We start from the raw sequence: 18,941 nt of genomic DNA, 5'->3' as shown, positions 1-18,941 counted from the left end.
TTTCACAGCTTGTGACTCTGTAATTGCATTCTTTCTTCTGTCAGTTATCAGCTGTTACTTTTAGCTTGCTTTAGAAAAAAAGGTGTAAAAAAAGTATATTTGATTAAATTTCATTCTAAGTTTTATTAAAAATGCATTTACTTTCTTTTAACAAATCCGCAATTACTTTTTGGGCAACTCAATAAATGTAATGTGGGAAATATCTTTTTACTAGAAATGTTTAAGAATGAAGAAAACCAATAGAAATGGTAGCCAAATCGAAAACTGCAGGCTTTATTATAGCAGCAAACAATCTAAATGAAAACAAGTAAAAGCGGGTTTAGTTCGGCCGGGGCGAATCTTATATAGGCTCCATCATGGTTAGCATGTACTACTAGACAGATATGGACTGTACTTGTCATGACTGTTAGAAGTCATAAAAAAAGACCCAATAAATTTTAGTCAAATCGAGAAATAACAGCGCCCTCCAGAGGCTCAGGAAGTCGAATTGGTAGGTCGTTTTATATGGCACATATATCAGGCTATGATCCGATTTAGACCATACTTAGCACAGTTATTGAAAGTCAAAGCAAAGTGCTACGAACAAAATTTCATTTCAAAATTGCGCCCTCTAGAAGCTCAAGAAGTCACATCGGAAGATTGGTTAATGTGGCAGCTATATCAGGTTATCCACCTATTTGATCCATCCTTGGAACAGTTGTTGGAAGTCATACCAAAACACCAAGTGCAAATATTCAATCAAACCGGGTGGTAGTTCCGCTTTCTAGAGGCTCACGAAGTCAAATCTGAAGATCGGTTTATATGGCAGCTATATCAGGTTAAAGATCGATTTGAACCATACTTGGCACAGTTGTTGAAAGTCATAGTTAAACGCAACGTGTAAAATGTCAACCAAATCGGATAAGAATTGCACCCTCTAAAAGCTACTTTCTTATAGAATAGCGTTTCAGGTGCCTCGATCTTCTGCGCTCATTCTATAATCTCTGACACCAAGTTTGAGGGGTCTCCCACCACTTGATTTTGCCATTGTGCATTTGGTCTTCCCGTTTTGAGTGTATCACCCTGTTTGCCTTCAAAAGACTTCTTTGCTGTAGCTTCTTCATCCATTCCACAGCCGTTGTATTTTAGTGCGTGTAACTATGCTAACGTCGTCATTCAGCTCATACAGCGGTTTCTGGTCATACGACTCCTATATTCTCCATTAACGCAAACTGGTCTATATATTTTACGAAGTATCCTTCTCTCAAACACTCCAAGCACTGCCTCATCTGCTTTCACAAGTACCCATGCCTCAGAACCATATAACAACACGGGTAGTATCAGTGTCTTGTATAGTGTAATCTACGTCTATCAAGGGGTGGCCTTGTTTCTAAACTGCTTACCTAATCCAAAGTAACATCTGTTTGCTAGTATTTTCTTCGCTTTATCCCAAAACTGGTGTCATTTGTTTCAGTGTCGGCGGTGCAGAGGTAGATAAAGTTGCTGACTATCTCAAAGTTGTGGTTCTCAAATTTCTCCATTTTCCTTATCTGATCGGTTGTACAAGGCTTTTTGGGAGTTTAAACCATCCATTTCGTCTTATCACCATTTATTGCCAGACCCATTTTCCCATAATATACCTCCTATGCTATGGTAGTGGGTATAACAGCTTAGGTTAGGTTTAATGGGTTGCCCACCAAAGGTGAGTTCACTTGAAGGCCAGTTTGGCCCATTGTGGTACCCCAGAGAGAAAGGGAAGAGAAAGAAGATGTGAGACGTCTCACTAGAGGTTATACAGGAATAAAAGAAAGATAGGAAAAGTGGAAGACCCGAGCGGGGGTGAAGAAAAGGTTGTCCCACGCAAGCACGGATGTACCTATGCCGGAGCTTATGGCACTCCCCGTCGGAACCATTCTGTCCCTTTAACAAATCTTAGGAGACATATCAAAGATACGTTCTCAAGTTCACCCAGATCACAGATGAAACGGCTCCCCAGAGAGGAGAGTCTCTGCAGATCCGGACAAGAACACAGCAAGTGCTCAATAGTCTCCTCATCAAGACAACTCCTGCGGAAGTCATTGTGCGGTATCCCCATGCGGCCTATGGCACATTGTCCGGTTACGACCCCTGTCAAGCTACTCATCGACCTCTTATCGAACGCCAGCAACTCCCTCGTCCTCCTCCGGTCGATGACCGGCCATATCGTCGTTGCAGTCCGGCAACCATTCACCGAGTCCAACCTCGCCACCGAGTCCCACCTCGCTACCGATGCCGCCCAGGCCATCCCCTCTATTGTGTTCGGTAACTCGACAATTGGCACGTAGGCAAAACCGATGATTGGTCCGCCCGGCGCAGACTAACTCCTGCTGGCGCACTCGTCTACTATCTCATTTCCTCGCATTCCCTCATGCTTAGGAACCCATGTCAGCGTCACATCGTGGGTCCGGAGCCTATCTAGGGACTGCAAACAATCCGCCACGCATCTCGACCTCATCATCCTGGACCCTAAGGCCTTGAGCTCCGCCCTACTAGGCCCTCCTGCAAAATCGTCCGCCTTCTCATTTTCTGGAATTTCCTCATGCCCAGGAACCCATGGCAGCGTTAAATCGTGGGCCCGGATTCTTTCCAGGGACTCCAAACAATCCAGCACGCACCTCGACCTCATCATCCTGGACCCTAAGGCCTTGAGCTCCGACAGACTGTCCACATAAATTTTAAGTTTCGAGGGCGGTAAGTCCCTTACCAGAATTCCTCTTGCGGCCACTGCAATGGCACAGACTTCGGACTGAAAGACCGTACACTCGCCCGGCAGTCTCAGAGACATTCTGATATCGAGTGCATCAGTGTATCCCCCATCCAGTGCATCAGAGTATCCCCCATCCAGTATCATCCCCAATTCATTCCCTGACTCCATCTTGGAGCCAACCTCCTCAAGTACACCATTCGCCCTCCATTCGTCCCTCTCGAATATCGAATCGCGAATATCCTCACTCCAGTCGGCACTGGTACCAGGTAGTCGGAGATCCTCCTCAGTCTCTCTCAGTTCGCCCTCCCTTCGTCCCTCTCAGAAAATCGAATAGCGAATGCCCTCACTCCAGTCGGCACTGATGCCAGGTACTCGGAGATCCTCCTCAGTCTACCCTCCGCATCCATAACACCCAGAATCGAATTGTGTCCGCATCCATCCTCCTTCAGCAAGCCGTGCTCCATCAGCCTTAGCGCGAACCTGGAGGCGCAGTTCCGAATGTAGACTTCAATGGGCTGCATATTCAGCATCGCCTCCAGATCTGCCGGCGGTGCCGATCTCAGTGCCTCTGTGATATCGAAGCAGACCAGACTCTGGACCTTCTCGAACTCCCTCCCACGCGTCCTCTTCCCTACGGCATTCGACCATACCAGTGCTCCATAGGTCAGTACTGGTCTTACGATGGCCGTTTACATCCAATAAATCATTCTGGGAGTTACGCCCCACTTCCTACCGAACATCCTACTGCAGGAGTATAATGCGCACAATGCCTTACGGCTTATTTCCTCGGTTTTCCCCCTTCCAGGACAGTTTCGAATTGTAGACTACGCCAGTTTCGAATCAAGGACGAGGAGGGTGACCCCGTCCAAGGACGGCAGTCTGAACTCCGGTCTCATATATCTATGCGGGAAGAGCACCAGCTGCGTCTTCCCAGGGTTGGTCCTCAACCCATTTCTGGGAGCCCATCGCGACAACCTCCTCAGTGACCCTTGCATAATCTCGCTGATAGTCGGCAGAAACCTGCCTCGAACCAGCAGCACGACGTCGTTCGGCGACCCCCTCCAAAGATGGGAGTCTGAACTCCGGTTCCATATATCTATGCGGGAAGAGCACCAGCTGCGTCTTCCCAGGGTTGGTCCTCAACCCATTTCTGGGAGCCCATCGCGACAACCTCGTCAGTGACCCTTGCATAATCTCGCTGATCGTCGACAGAAACCTGCCTCAAACCAGCAGCACGAAGTCGTTCGGCGACCGCGTCCAAAGACGGGAGTCTGAACTCCGGTCCAAAAAGCTATGCGGGAAGAGTACCAACTCCGTCTTCCCTGAGTTGGTCTTCAACCCATTTCTGGTAGCCCATCGCGACAAGTGACCCTTACGTGATCTCGCTGATAGTCGGCAGAAACCTGCCTCGAACCAGCAGCACGACGTCGTTCGGCGACCCCCTCCAAAGACGGGAGTCTGAACTCCGGTTCCATATATCTATGCGGGAAGAGCACCAACTGCGTCTTCCCAGGGTTGGTCCTCAACCCATTTCTGGGAGCCCATCGCGACAACCTCCTCAGTGACCCTTGCATAATCTCGCTGATCGTCGACAGAAACCTGCCTCAAACCAGCAGCACGAAGTCGTTCGGCGACCGCGTCCAAAGACGGGAGTCTGAACTCCGGTCTTATATATCTAGGAGGGAAGAGCATCAACTGCGTCTTCCCAGGGTTGGTCCTCAACCCATTTTTGGGAGCCCATCGCGACAACCTCCTCAGTGACCCTTGCATAATCTCGCTGATCGTCGACAGAAACCTGCGTCGAACCAGCAGCACGAAGTCGTTCGGCGACCGCGTCCAAAAAGCTATGCGGGAAGAGTACCAACTCCGTCTTCCCTGAGTTGGTCTTCAACCCATTTCTGGTAGCCCATCGCGACAAGTGACCCTTACGTGATCTCGCTGATAGTCGGCAGAAACCTGCCTCGAACCAGCAGCACGACGTTGTTCGGCGACCCCCTCCAAAGACGGGAGTCTGAACTCCGGTCTCATATATCTAGGCGGGAAGAGCACCAGCTCCGTCTTCCCAGGGTTGGTCCTCAACCCATTTCTGGGAGCCCATCGCGACCACCTCCTCAGTGACCCTTGCATAATCTCGCTGATCGTCGACAGAAACCTGCCTCGAACCAGCAGCACGAAGTCGTTGGGCGACCACGTCCAAAGACGCGACCACGTCCAAAGAGTCTGAACTCCGGTCCAAAAAGCAATGCGGGAAAAGTACCAACTCCGTCTTCCCTGGGTTGGTCCTCAACCCATTTCTGGTAGCCCATCGCGACAAGTGACCCTTACATGATCTCGCTGATAGTCGGCAGAAACCTGCCTCGAACTAGCAGCCCGACATCGTCCGCATAAGCGATAATCCTCGTGCCATCTTAACCGATATCTATCAGGATTTCATTAATCACGAGGTTCCATAGAATCGGCGAAAACACTCATCCTTGGGGCGTTCCTCTGGTCACCGACTTCTGACCACACTAACTCCCAGGTTAGCATTAATAATCCTGCCATAAAGCATATTATTGTTCCACTGGGAGATTAAGGGGCGAATTCCTGTGCGTTCCAGTGCGGCGACTATCGATCCTATCTCCACATTATTGAAGTCCCCCTCAATATCCAGGAGGGGTATAATAAGCACCATTATATATCAATTCTAACTTTATTAGCTCATTTTTCATAAAACTACTGGAACATACATTAACATATCACTCTACTATACCACAGATATTGTTATCACATCTTTGTCACACTAGGAAAATTGGCTAAACCCTTTCTTAACAAACCTCCTGAAGAAGTGCCATAACTTTCTTAGTATCCGAGGAACTGAGATTTTCCGATTCTACATCAAAATTTGACTTCTCATAAGCATCGATCCATTCGTCCAAGTCTCTGCTCAGATTATCACTGCCAGACTCTTTCAACAAGGCCTTCACTCTTTTGGCTTCCAGTAGGGCATTTGGTTTTTCATAACGTTCCATCAGTGAAGCATATTGGCCAATTAAATTGAATGATTTCTCATAGCAACCTCCACGTTTGGTATGGTAATGGTTGACGCTGCTCAAATAGCTCTGTAAGTCTTGGCGATATTTAGTGTAGGCATTTGTTGTGGGTATTTTGTTGATGGCCAATTTAATCACAGCCTCTGTTTGGGGAATCAAACGTTTGGACAGAGTGCCCAATTTTTCAAAACGTTGCACAAATTGATCGCTGCGGCGATATCTTGCAGGGCTAGAGTCAGATGGGTTGATCTAAAATTTTGAATTTTTTTTTAGGTAAAAACAAGTTTTGTTTTCGAATTTTACCTCAAACAGTGCAAAAATGGTAAGTGCGACTAAAAATTTCATTTTTTACTGACTTTCACAATGTCTGAAAGAATACTGTTTGGATTTTTCAAAAAAAATTTCCTTTCGCTCTGTTATGATACATAAATGCAAATTTTTGTTCTTATCAAAAAAATGGTTGATTTTATAAGAAAAATATTGGGTTGCCCAAAAAGTAATTGCGGATTTTTTAAAAGAAAGTAAATGCATTTTTAATAAAACTTTGAATGAACTTTTATCAAATATACTTTTTTTACACTTTTTTTCTAAAGCAAGCTAAAAGTAACAGCTGAGAACTGACAGAAGAAAGAATGCAATTACAGAGTCACAAGCTGTGAAAAAATTTGTCAACGCCGACTATATGAAAAATCCGCAATTACTTTTTGCGCAACCCAAGCGATTATGCAGTGACATGGGTAGAAATCGCAGATTGGTTATTGCCAGTATTTCATGGAAAGAGAATACTTTTTTTAATTTGATAACGCAATGACCCCTCAATACCTTGCACGGTATTTGCAAATGACGATAATGTAGGATGATTAAAGGGTGTTCCAAAAAATATGGAAATATGGCAAAAAATATTGCAAAAATTAATATGGTTCTCAATGCGTTGCCAAATACTAACAACGGGCTAAGTTCGGGCTTGGAAAGCCATCGTCATGGATTCTGCAAAAAATGTACCCACATGAACTTGATGGGCACCTGTGTTTGTACTTTACGTAACACATTTCTGGCAAATCGGTTAAAAATTTAACTCTTAGAGGGCGTAGAATACTAATCGGGAGATGGGGTTATGTAGGTGACATATAAGGTTATTGAGAGATTTGGGCTGGACTGGACAAGGTTTTTGGAAGTCATAATAAATAGGGTCCAGAGGGCTGCCATCGACATCGAGCTTGGTGAATGCGAAGTCTTTTGTGGCTACGTAGTTCGAGTTAAGGGGGTGGGCGTATCGCGAACGCCTTGATGTCCCTCCAAGCGCCATATAGTGGGCAATGGCCAAATCATCAGCTGTAATCAGCTGTTTTAGCATGATACGATGACAGTAGGACAGTTGGTTTTGTGTTGTCATTTGGCCCATCAGAGGAAATTCTGGATGGGAAGAGCGCCATGATGATAAAAATGGCAGGCGAAATTGTTTTTCTAGGAAAAAATTTGGTGCGGCAATTTTTATGAAAAATTTGGCCGCGAAATTTTTTCTATAATAAATTTGAAAGCGAAATTTTTAATAGCAAAATTTTTTCTATTAAAAAATTTGGCACCAATATTGATAAAAATGGCAGGCGAAATTTTTTTCTATGAAAACATTTGGTGCGGCAATTTTAATAAAAAAATTTAGCCGCAAAATTTTTTCTATAATAAACTTGAAAGCGAAACTTTTAACAGCGAAATTTTTTCCAAATTTGGCACCAATATTTTTTCTATAAAAAAATTGGTATCATATTTAAATCCCATTGCAGGATATTGCCCGGCTATAGACCATTTCATCGAATGCTTTCTTTTCAAAGATTAGCACAGCAAAGAACTTTCAAAAGTAAATTTGGTATTGAAATTTTTCTACAAAAAATTTGGTAGCGAAATTTTTTCTATAAAAAATTTTGGTAATAAAATTTTTCTACAAAAAATTTGGCAGCGAAATTTTTCCATTAAGAATTTGGTAGCAAAATTTTTTCTATAAAAAAATTTGGTAGTGACATTTTTTCTTTAAAAAATTTGGCACCAAAATTTTTTCTTTAAAAAATTTGGCACCAAAATTTTTTCTTTAAAAAATTTGGCACCAAAATTTTTTTTAATAAAAAATTTGGTAGCGAATTTTTTTCTATAAAAAATTTGGTAGCGAATTTTTTTCAATAAAAAATTTGGTAGCAAATTTTTTTAAAAAAAAATTTAGTACGAAATTTTTTCTGTAAAAACATGTGGTACCGAAATTTTTTCTTAAAAAAAAATTTTTTCTATGAAAAATTTGGTAGCTAAATTTTTCTATAAAAAATTTGGTAGCTAAATTTTTTCTATAAAAAATCTGGTAGCAAAATTTTTTTTATTAAAAAATTTGGTAATGAAATTTTTTCTTTAAAAAATTTGGCACCAAAATTTTTTCTATAAAAAATTTGGTAGCGAAATTTTTTTATAAAAAATTTGTGAACTAAATTTTTTCTATAAAACAAATATGTAACCGATATTTTTTCTATAAAAAATTTGGAAGCGAAATTTTTTCTATAAAAAATTCGGTAGCGAAATTTTTTCTATAACAAATTACGTAGTGAAAATTTTGGCATAAAAAATTTGGTATAGTTATTATTCAATAAAAAATTTTCCAGCAAATTTTTTTTATAAAAAATTTTGTAGCGAAATTTTTTCTATCAAAAATTTGGCACTAATTTTTTTTTTTAAAAAATTTTGGTAGCAAAATTTTTTCTATAAAAAATTTGGCATCAAAAATTTTTTTTTTAAAATTTGGCATCAAAAATTTTTTTTTAAAAAATTTAATAGCGAAATTTTTTTATAAAAAATTTGTTAACTAATTTTTTTCTATAAAAAAATTGTAACTGATATTTTTTCTATAAAAAATTTGGTAGCGAAATTTTTTCTATAAAAAATTTTGTAGGGAAACTTTTTCTATACAAAATTTGGTAGCGAAATTTTTTCTATGAAAAATTTAGTAGCGAAATTTTTTCTATAAAAAAATTAGGTAGAGACTTTCTTTTTAAAAAATTAGGTCGCGAAATTTTTTCCTTACAAAATTTAGTAGCAATATTTTTCTATAAAAAATTAGGCACCGAAATTTTTTCTATAAAAAATTTGGTACCGAAATTTTTTCTATAGTTTAAGTTGAAAATGGGGTGCAGATATTAATCCGCCCCATGTTACTATGGACAAACACATAAGCCAATAATTGGTTTGTTGTGCGCCCTAGTAACCTCGAAGAAAATCTAAGTTTGGAATTTTGTGCCGCTTACAAAATTCTGAATTTTTTTCTATACCACGCCCCTAAGTTGGTTCATGTCTGGTATTGTGTTTCGACTTAAGTACTGGTGTCTGTTAGCCGCGAAATCCAGGAAATGTTCCAACGTCTCATTATTTTCCCCGCATGCCCTAGACATACTATCACTTGCTGCACACCAATCACATAGGGAAATGCTCCAACATCTCATCACGTTCCCCACATGCCCTACATAAGTGAGCTCGTAGTCCTATGTGTCCCGTTATATATACTGACCTCCTTCTTACTTCCTTTCAGTAATAGCCTCGTCGCCTCACGATCCGGATCTCTTCATAATATTTTCACCGCCCAACAGACCGTTTCACAGTTCCCGTGTTGTATGCCCGTTCGCAGACCACGTCTTTAACTCGGACTGCGTCAACTCGAAAGGCTTCGGGATAACCAAGTTTATTGACGGCAGTCCTCTGGCCTTCACCGCCAAATCGTCTGCTCTTTCATTCCCCTTTACTCTGCTATGACCCAGCACTCAAACTATACGGATTTTGCCATCCTCAAAGAAGGCGTTAATCTCCTTCTTACACTGCAAGACTGTTCGTGACCCTACTGTCCTGGTTGTTATTGCCCTTATGGCAATTTTACTGTCGGCAAAGGTGTTCACACTCGACGTCCTCGCGTTAGCATCACACCACTTTACGCATTCCGTGATCGCCTTGATCTCCGTCTGCAGGACCGTTTTATAGTCAGGCAATCTAAAACAGATCTCAGTCCCTGGGTTCCCAATGTAAACCCCAGCCCACTCTGTCTGTCCTCTAGCTTTGATCCATCCGTGTAACATGATCTTCCAGATGGCAATACTAGGGTTCCGTCAATCCAAGACTATGCCTCTGGCAGCCGTGCCTCGCACTCGACTTCAAGGTTCATCTCAGGTATCCGATTGGAAACGTCTTCCCTTCCTTCCAGGTTTCCTATCGTCGCCTCAATTATACCGCGATGGTACGAGCTGCTCCCACCCTCAATCCATTCTCTCATCGCCTTAAGTCTCATAGCCGCAGTGGCTGCCTCACACTTAATCTGTATGCCAATGGGTCGGATATCTAGGATAGTCTCCAGTGTCCTAGTCGGCGTGGTCTCCATCCCTCCGCCTAAGCCAAGACAACATGTTGTCTGAACCTGTTGTATTTTATCCACCAAACTACTGAGGCGCAAGTAAGTATTGGTCTAATCACGCTCCTGTAGAGCCAGTGGACTATCCTCGGATTCAGGCCCCATTTCGAGCCTACGGCCCGTCTACATAGTGCCCAACATCTGTGAGCCTTCTCAGTATGCTCCTGATTGTGATACTTCCAATTCAGTTTCCTGTCCAAGATCACACCTAAGTATTTGACCTTGTCAGATATTGAAATCGTCTTATTGAGGAAAAGTGGTGCCCACCTTCGTCTTCCTCGTGAACAGGCATATTTCAGTCTTCTCTGGGTTAATATTGAGACCTCTGGGTCTAGCCTAGTCATATGCCATATGCCAGATCCTTTCGGCCCTTCTGCATAGCTCGTTCGGATCCTTAGCCCATAGAAGTATTATAACATGGTCTGCGTAGCAAATCCCTCCTCAGTCTGCATCCGTAATAGATCATTTATGGTGGTCACCCATGGGAGGGCGATAAAATGCCCCACTGTGGCGTGCCCTGTGCTACTTTCTCCCTTATATTTTTGCCATGGGACACACAATTTATCCATGGCCGCATAACCATGTGCGTTCATTAGATATGCATTATTTCAATAAGGAAATAAGTGGTTCGGAGAAAGCAATTGTGTTTGTTTAGGGTCGGCCACAAATGTATCCTGATAATTGAAAATTATATTCTCGCTGCCCGTGGCCGTATAGGTTTAGTTTATTTGTACATATAGATGTAGGTTTAGAGTTAAGATAATATTAGAAATAAAATAAGTTCTTCCCAAACCATCGAACCGGTTGGTCCTCAATTTGTTCCTTGACAGACGCGTCGATGAGCGACAGTAGCCTGCATTGGAACTATATCAGGTTAAGAACCGATTCAGACCATAATCGGCATGAATGTTGAAAGAATTGAGGTTTCTAGGGAATCAAGAAACCAAATCGAAGGACCGCTTTATAGGGAGCTTTATCCAAATCCGATATGGTCCAGTTGCAAATTTCAACGACCTACATCAACAAAAAAATATCTGTACAAGATTTCAAGATAAGACGCAAAGAAAAGGATCTAGTATTTAACTACAATTAAAGATGCAAACTCCTTAATATAAAGTAAAAAATCTTTCACCAATGGAAAAGTTTCCTTAAAAAGTAGCAAAAGTTGGATTATTTCAAAGATTTATTACTGGAACACATGATACCTAATAAGCTGGGTCCCTAGGTTTAAACATTAGCGAAAAGACCATAAATAATTGCCATTAATTAGTATTTGTTCATAATTAAATTAAGTTCGTTATCTTTGGCTCATATCTTTAAAGGTAGGACACTGTACCTCAGTAGTAATGGGAATAAAAAAAATTGTCAATAAAATTTTTCATGAAGAAGTAAAATGTTCAGCTTGAAAAAATGGTTTTTGTATGGCCTCATCCTTGGAGTATTGCAAAAATTCCATGCATATTGAAACCAGATAGGGCATAGCATTTCATATGTCTCTGCATCTTATACGTTATGCTTGTCCTTGTTGTTTTCTTAATTTTTCCTTATCGCTTATAGTTCTGTGTAGAAAACTCATAAATCATGGCTCACATGCTTGTGTATGGCACATTTGGCATAAGCCTCCCTTATATCAACACCAAATTCTGCATTACTGCCAACCTGGTACCTTTTGCAAAAAAGCTGGTTGACACTTAAGACACTCTTACATGTCAGAGAAAAATCCCATATGATTAAACAGATATTTAATAATTTTGCAAATGATATTGGCAGACTTTTGGCAATGATATTAACGACTGGATTTCAGCAATGCTTCAGTGTTTTTCACGAATGTTGGGTTTGCAAAGATTTATTGCCTTGAATAAGGGATAATAACAGCAGTGGGTTGGAAGGTGGTTAATTTCATGATGAAATCTTAGTTTTGGGTAATAGTCATGATTTCACTATTTTCGCTGGAGCAAGCTATGCCCTTGCAGTTGGTTTATAAATTTGAAACTTAACAAGTAAAACTTCGGCCGGGTCAAATCTTGGGAACCCACCATCATGGATTCTGCTAAAATATGGGAGCTTTATCTAGTAATTGACCGATTTGAACCGTAACTGGCACAGTTGTTGAGAGTCATAACAGGACATTATATCCAAAGTTTCAGCTAAATCGGATAAAAATCGCGTCTTGGAAGGGCTCAAAAAGTCAAGGAGTTATATCATGTTCTTGACCGATTTGGACCATACTTAACACAATTATTGAAAATCGTAACAGAACACTACATGCAAAATTTCAGCCTAATCGGATGAAAATTGTGGCTTCCAGGGGCTTAAGAATTCAAATCGGGAGATCGGTTTATATGGGAGCTAGAACCAAATCTGAACCGATGTGGCTCAATTGCCATCCCCAACGACCTACCAGATTAAACTTCATTTCTTTCTTTTAAATGTGTTTTACACGTATGGGGTAGCAAATTATTCTCCAATTATATCTTTCGATGATTTTCAAATTAAAAACCCATTTATATTCTTTCATAGAGAGCCGAGACCTTGTTGCTGAAACTTTTAAACTCAAATTGATTTCGAACACATTCAAAAATCGTCAAATCATCGTTTACTGTTGAAAAAGTTTATTTCGAATAATAAACTTTTATTTTCACTTCTCATAAGAACACTTCCCATTTTCGCCTCCATACCAAGAAGAAGCCAGCAATGATTAGGCTGTATTTCTTTGGTTTTCGACATGCATAACAAATCCATTGGGAGAGTTTAAGCGGAAGAAAACGGAAGTCATTTATTTGCCTATAATACCAACCGTGCCATTACAAAGCAGTTAAGGCGTTAAAAGTTTTACTTTGAGCTCTTTAAAGTGTTGAACGGAAAGTGTTCTGTTGACGTTTACATACCATTCATCAAGTCTAATTAATTGTTTAAATACTTTGGCCTTAAGGGTATAAAAAGGGTTGCTGTTACAAAAATGTATTTAAGAGAGAAGAAATTTTGAAATGAGGTAGAGACCAAATTTTAACTAAAAGCTTCCTTTTTTTAGAAATTTTATCGAAAGACATAAAGTCTGAAAGTTTCTCTAAAGACAAAATTTCTATGAAGTTCTACCTAAAGACAAACATTTCTATGAAATTTTACCTAAAGACAAAAATTTCTATGAAATTTTAACTAAAAACAAAATTTCTATGAAATTTTACTTAAAGACAAAATTTCTATGAAAATTACCTAAAGTCAAAATTTCAATGAAATTTTACCTAAAGACAAAATTCCTATGAAATTTTCTCTAAAGACAAAATTTCTATGAATTTTCCCTAAAGACAAAATTTCTATAAAATTTTACCGAAAGATAAAATTTCTATGAAATTTTACCGAAAGACAAAATTTCTATGAAATTTTTCCTAAAGACAAAATTTCTATGAAATTTTTCCTAAAGACAAAATTTCTATGAAATTTTACCTAAAGACAAAATGTCTATGAAATTTTAACTAAAGACAAAATTTCTATGAATTTTCCCTAAAGACAAAATTTCTATGAAATTTTACCTAAATACAAAACTTTTATGAAATTTTACCTATAGACAAAATTTCTATGAAATTTTACCTATAGACAACATTTCTATGAAATTTTACCTATAGACAAAATTTCTATGAAATTTTACCTAAAGAAAAAATGTCTATGAAATTTTAGGTAAAACTTCATAGAAATTTTACCTTAAGACAAAATTTCTATGAAGTTTTACCTAAAGACAAAATTTCTATGAAATTTTATCTAAAGACAAAATTTCTACGAAATTTTAACTAAAGACAAAATTTCTACGAAATTTTATCTAAAGACAAAATTTCTCTGAAATTTTATCTAAAGACAAAATTTCTATGAAATTTTATCTAAAGACAAAATTTCTATGAAATTTTATCTAAAGACAAAATTTCTATGAAATTTTATCTAAAGACAAAATTTCTATGAAATTTTATCTAAAGACAAAATTTCTATGAAATTTTATCTAAAGACAAAATTTCTATGAAATTTTATCTAAAGACAAAATTTCTATGAAATTTTACCTAAAGACAAAAATTTCTATGAAATTTTAACTAAAAACAAAATTTCTATGAAATTTTACTTAAAGACAAAATTTCTATGAAAATTACCTAAAGTCAAAATTTCAATGAAATTTTACCTAAAGACAAAATTCCTATGAAATTTTCTCTAAAGACAAAATTTCTATGAATTTTCCCTAAAGACAAAATTTCTATAAAATTTTACCGAAAGATAAAATTTCTATGAAATTTTACCGAAAGACAAAATTTCTATGAAATTTTTCCTAAAGACAAAATTTCTATGAAATTTTTCCTAAAGACAAAATTTCTATGAAATTTTACCTAAAGACAAAATGTCTATGAAATTTTAACTAAAGACAAAATTTCTATGAATTTTCCCTAAAGACAAAATTTCTATGAAATTTTACCTAAATACAAAACTTTTATGAAATTTTACCTATAGACAAAATTTCTATGAAATTTTACCTATAGACAAAATTTCTATGAAATTTTACCTATAGACAAAATTTCTATGAAATTTTACCTAAAGAAAAAATGTCTATGAAATTTTAGGTAAAACTTCATAGAAATTTTACCTTAAGACAAAATTTCTATGAAGTTTTACCTAAAGACAAAATTTCTATGAAATTTTATCTAAAGACAAAATTTCTACGAAATTTTAACTAAAGACAAAATTTCTACGAAATTTTATCTAAAGACAAAATTTCTCTGAAATTTTATCTAAAGACAAAATTTCTATGAAATTTTATCTAAAGACAAAATTTCTATGAAATTTTATCTAAAGACAAAATTTCTATGAAATTTTATCTAAAGACAAAATTTCTATGAAATTTTATCTAAAGACAAAATTTCTATGAAATTTTATCTAAAGACAAAATTTCTATGAAATTTTATCTAAAGACAAAATTTCTATGAAATTTTATCTAAAGACAAAATTTCTATGAAATTTTATCTAAAGACAAAATTTCTATGAAATTTTATCTAAAGACAAAATTTCTATGAAATTTTATCTAAAGACAAAATTTCTATGAAATTTTATCTAAAGACAAAATTTCTATGAAATTTTATCTAAAGACAAAATTTCTATGAAATTTTATCTAAAGACAAAATTTCTATGAAATTTTATCTAAAGACAAAATTTCTATGAAATTTTCTCTAAAGACTACTCCTCCTGAGTTTTGTTGGAAATTTCCATTCTCCTCCGATCATCAGCATGGATTCCGAAGACTGTATAGAGTAGCATCTGATTTGCAAGCAACCATAACATTTGCCGTGGCTCAGCCCAGGCCATGTTAAAATACGGTCCTCGTATCACCGTCGAAAGAATTCGACACATAGTCAGCCATGTCAAACTATTTGAGGACATCGCCAACACGTCTCTCCAGTCAGTCCTGAAACGCTGGGTAACCAATTATCTGTGTGGTCGCCAGTCGTTTTTGTATTTCGAAACCCCGTAGAGTGGAAATGGGAGTAATCCAAGACGGGGTGATATCTCCGGCACTATTTAACCTCTACCTATCTTCTGCACCACTGCAACCACAAGGCATGGAGATCGTGGCACCAGGCCCCTAACAATTGTTGTCATCTGCGATAGGTAAAACGTCTACCTCAACGATATTGGCGCTTATTTCTCTACAAGAGATTTTAAGATATCTGGCACCAAATCTTCAGCCACAAAGTTCACTACAAATACGCATGAGGTGAAAGATATGCTAAATGTGAAAGTCGATGGAGAAACGATTTCGACCATCAAGTGTTCCAAAACACTTGGTGTCATATTTGGCAGCTCTTATACATTCTCCCCACATGCCGCTGCAATTTGCGATATGGTCAGAAGCAGGAACAAGGTCCTCAAGTCAATTGCTGGCAACACTTAGGGCGCTAAGTAATGCAGCGCCAATGTGTCTCTTAAACTATGTTACACTCAGTGGAATATGTTCTAATCTGTCAGAATGGCGGTCTTAGAACTTCGACGGACTGTGTCCTTAGTTCACACGTCGACCACTTCCATCAGGAGACGAAGATCCTACGCATGCGAAGACATAACTACATGCTACCTAAGCATTCTGGGCTGTTATCGAAGGGACCATCCAAATCATCATATTGTGCATAGGTATTCAACGCCTAGAAGCCTCTAGGTGGATCTATATGATCTAGAGCGAGAGGTCCAGTGCTACAAGACAGCATCTCTAGATCAAGCGGCATATTCAGCGGGTCTAGACAACATTCATGCAGTCGCGGTAGCAGATGCGATGAATGACTACCTGGTGAATGTGGTCCTTGGAGATTAACCGGCTTACATTGCATTTGAAGAATTTGTCATCTCACGGCGGACCAGAGTAGTTCTGGCCCAATTACGATCCGGCAGATGCGGCCGCTTCAACTCCTACAGGGCAACGATTGATGCCAACGTGCAGGATGTGGTTCCTGATTGTGACCTGGGTCCAGACTCAGATCCCTGCGGACGCACCCCACCTTAGCCGCAGAGTTCCTGGATCTGGATATTCAACAGACAAAAGATAGAATACAACAACAACAACACTTCCAATTCAATTTCCTAGATGACTTCCATGTACTTGACCTTCTCGGATGTCAAAATCTTTTTGTTGAGGGAACGTCTATGGTAATTCTCATTCTATGCATTTGACATCCTTCAAAACTCTGCTTTGCAAAAAAACTCCTGTGCGCCAAAAACCACTTTTTTGGTCAATTATTAAGAAACACAGAAAACCACAATGTGAATGAAAAGAAAGGAGCAAAGGTCTTAAAAAGAGTTAAAGTCATTTTAAAAACAACTACAGAAAACCAAAAATCTTCTTATGGCTTTCACAAGACTTTCATCTTTAGTGAGTTAAAATGCTTAAAAATATAATCCCAAAACATCATCAACACATACGAGTATGTTGTTGTTCTACGTTCGACTAACATCCTTGGAAACATAATAAGGAAGTATCCTTTACTTTGTATTATTTTATGCCAGATCGTTTTATCATCCATCCGTTCTGCTGTGGTTTGCGCATTTTCTTTTGACTTCTTTTAATTCTTCATAATTTTTTTTCATATGTCATGCTTTGTGTTTTCCGCCTCCAGTTATGTGTGTTGTTAACTTCTCACAGACGAAGGTCATGGCTTGGGAATCATAAATCAGTGAACAATGGTCTATGTCATTTTGTCGTCTGGTTTTGATTGACAACGACGCCTGCATGGAGTTTTCTTAAGCATACATGAGGGATTTTTTGCTTTTTAAAAAGAATTGTCCTTACCATGAGGGGTGACATATTGAATGTGTGGAAAATTTAGTTTGACTTTTGGTAAATGTCACAGGATATCTTAAAGTCTGAATGGAGAGATGAAAAATTTTGCCCATGAACATTCGATTAAGGAACAGGGGCAAACTCCTCACATATCAATGAGTGCTATCCGGTTCAAGTTTAAGCTCAATGGTGAGGCGCCTCTTTTCATCGACGAGTCCGAAAGGCGTGTCACAGTGCGACAACTCTTTACATGTCACAGTACCTCACAAATGTTGCCAGCATTTGGAAGGCATAATCACCGCTGAAAGTTTTTTCTGATGTTCTCGCCAGGATTTGAACTTCTGTGTTACGGCGGAATGTGGAGCTGCAGAACTTAAATTTTCTTAATGACGTTTAGCTGAAATGTTTGTTTCAGTTGCTAAGGAAAAAATTCATTAATGCGCATCAATATGTCCATCTCCGCTACAATGATTTCTATATGTCTAGAAAATTTCCCAAAAACCGATTTTCACCAAACTTCATAATTATTGTGGTAGGCATCGAGCAAAGAGTTGTACACAATTTTGCCAATATTAGTCAATAAATGCGCTTGCAGTGACACTAGAAGTGAAAATCGGACGAAATACATATATGGCAGCTATATATAAATCTGAACCGATTTCTATGATATTCATCGGTAATATTTAACTATACATAAGAATATCCTTCCAGCCAAATTTTGGGAGAATCGGTTAACAAAAGAGCACTTTATTGCAATATTAGTCCGGAGCTATATCAAAATCTGGAACGATTCCGATTCCGTTGAAATTTTCACAGATTGTGTTGGTTGGTCCCGAAGGAAACATAGGGTATATAATTTTTTGATATTAGAAGGGGGGGCGGACCCTCCCCTTACCCCATAAATACTACCCAAAAATAAAAGTGAACCGATAGGGGTAATATGGGATTCAAATGAAAGGTATTCAAGAGTAGTTTACGAATTTCATAATAAAAGTTGGGTCCAAGTATCTGGAGGCCGCCCAACCCCAAAACCCCTTAAAATAGGTTTATTTCACGATCATGCCAATATGGGACTCAAAAGAAAGGTATTCGGGAGTAGATTCGGAATGTGTTCAGCAATTAGGAATAGGCTTTATAATTTATTGATAACGGAAGGGGGCGGACCCTTCACCGTTACCCCAAAAATACCACCAAAATCTAAAGTGGGCCGATAAGGACAATATGGGTATCAAATGAAAAGTATGTGGGAGTAGATAACCAATCTGGCATACAAATTCATGTCGAAGTATAGGGGGTCACCCCGTCCCCACGAAAACGCCCAAAAGGGCACATTAGCCAATCACGGATATATAGGACTCGGTTTGTTTGTTCCGTATAGCATGAAAAACGGCAGACTCAATTTTCTCGAAATTTTCGATTAATGTGTAGGTATCGGAAGGGGAACGGACCCTCCCCCTTATG

The 18,941-nt window shown here is 38.7% G+C and overlaps 2 protein-coding genes across 2 annotated transcripts in view; one reads left to right on the top strand and one right to left on the bottom strand.

Annotated features, from left to right (window-relative positions):
- Nucleotides 1-18,941, top strand: part of LOC106084710 (aquaporin) — a 225,974-nt gene that overhangs the window by 122,899 nt on the left and 84,134 nt on the right. The window lies entirely within an intron of this gene.
- Nucleotides 5,403-6,170, bottom strand: LOC106084701 (uncharacterized). Its single transcript, XM_013248578.2, has 2 exons — nucleotides 6,061-6,170; nucleotides 5,403-6,006 (listed from the first exon to the last, which is right to left on the bottom strand). Exons 1-2 carry the CDS (start codon nucleotides 6,100-6,102, stop codon nucleotides 5,533-5,535), a joined length of 516 nt encoding a protein of 171 aa, XP_013104032.2. The 5' UTR covers nucleotides 6,103-6,170; the 3' UTR covers nucleotides 5,403-5,532.

The sequence above is a fragment of the Stomoxys calcitrans genome, chromosome 2, assembly GCF_963082655.1.
Source record: "Stomoxys calcitrans chromosome 2, idStoCalc2.1, whole genome shotgun sequence".
NCBI classification, from domain to species: domain Eukaryota; kingdom Metazoa; phylum Arthropoda; class Insecta; order Diptera; family Muscidae; genus Stomoxys; species Stomoxys calcitrans.
The sequence above is the reverse complement of the archived record's forward strand: the minus strand, read 5'-3'. Positions and strand labels throughout refer to the sequence as shown.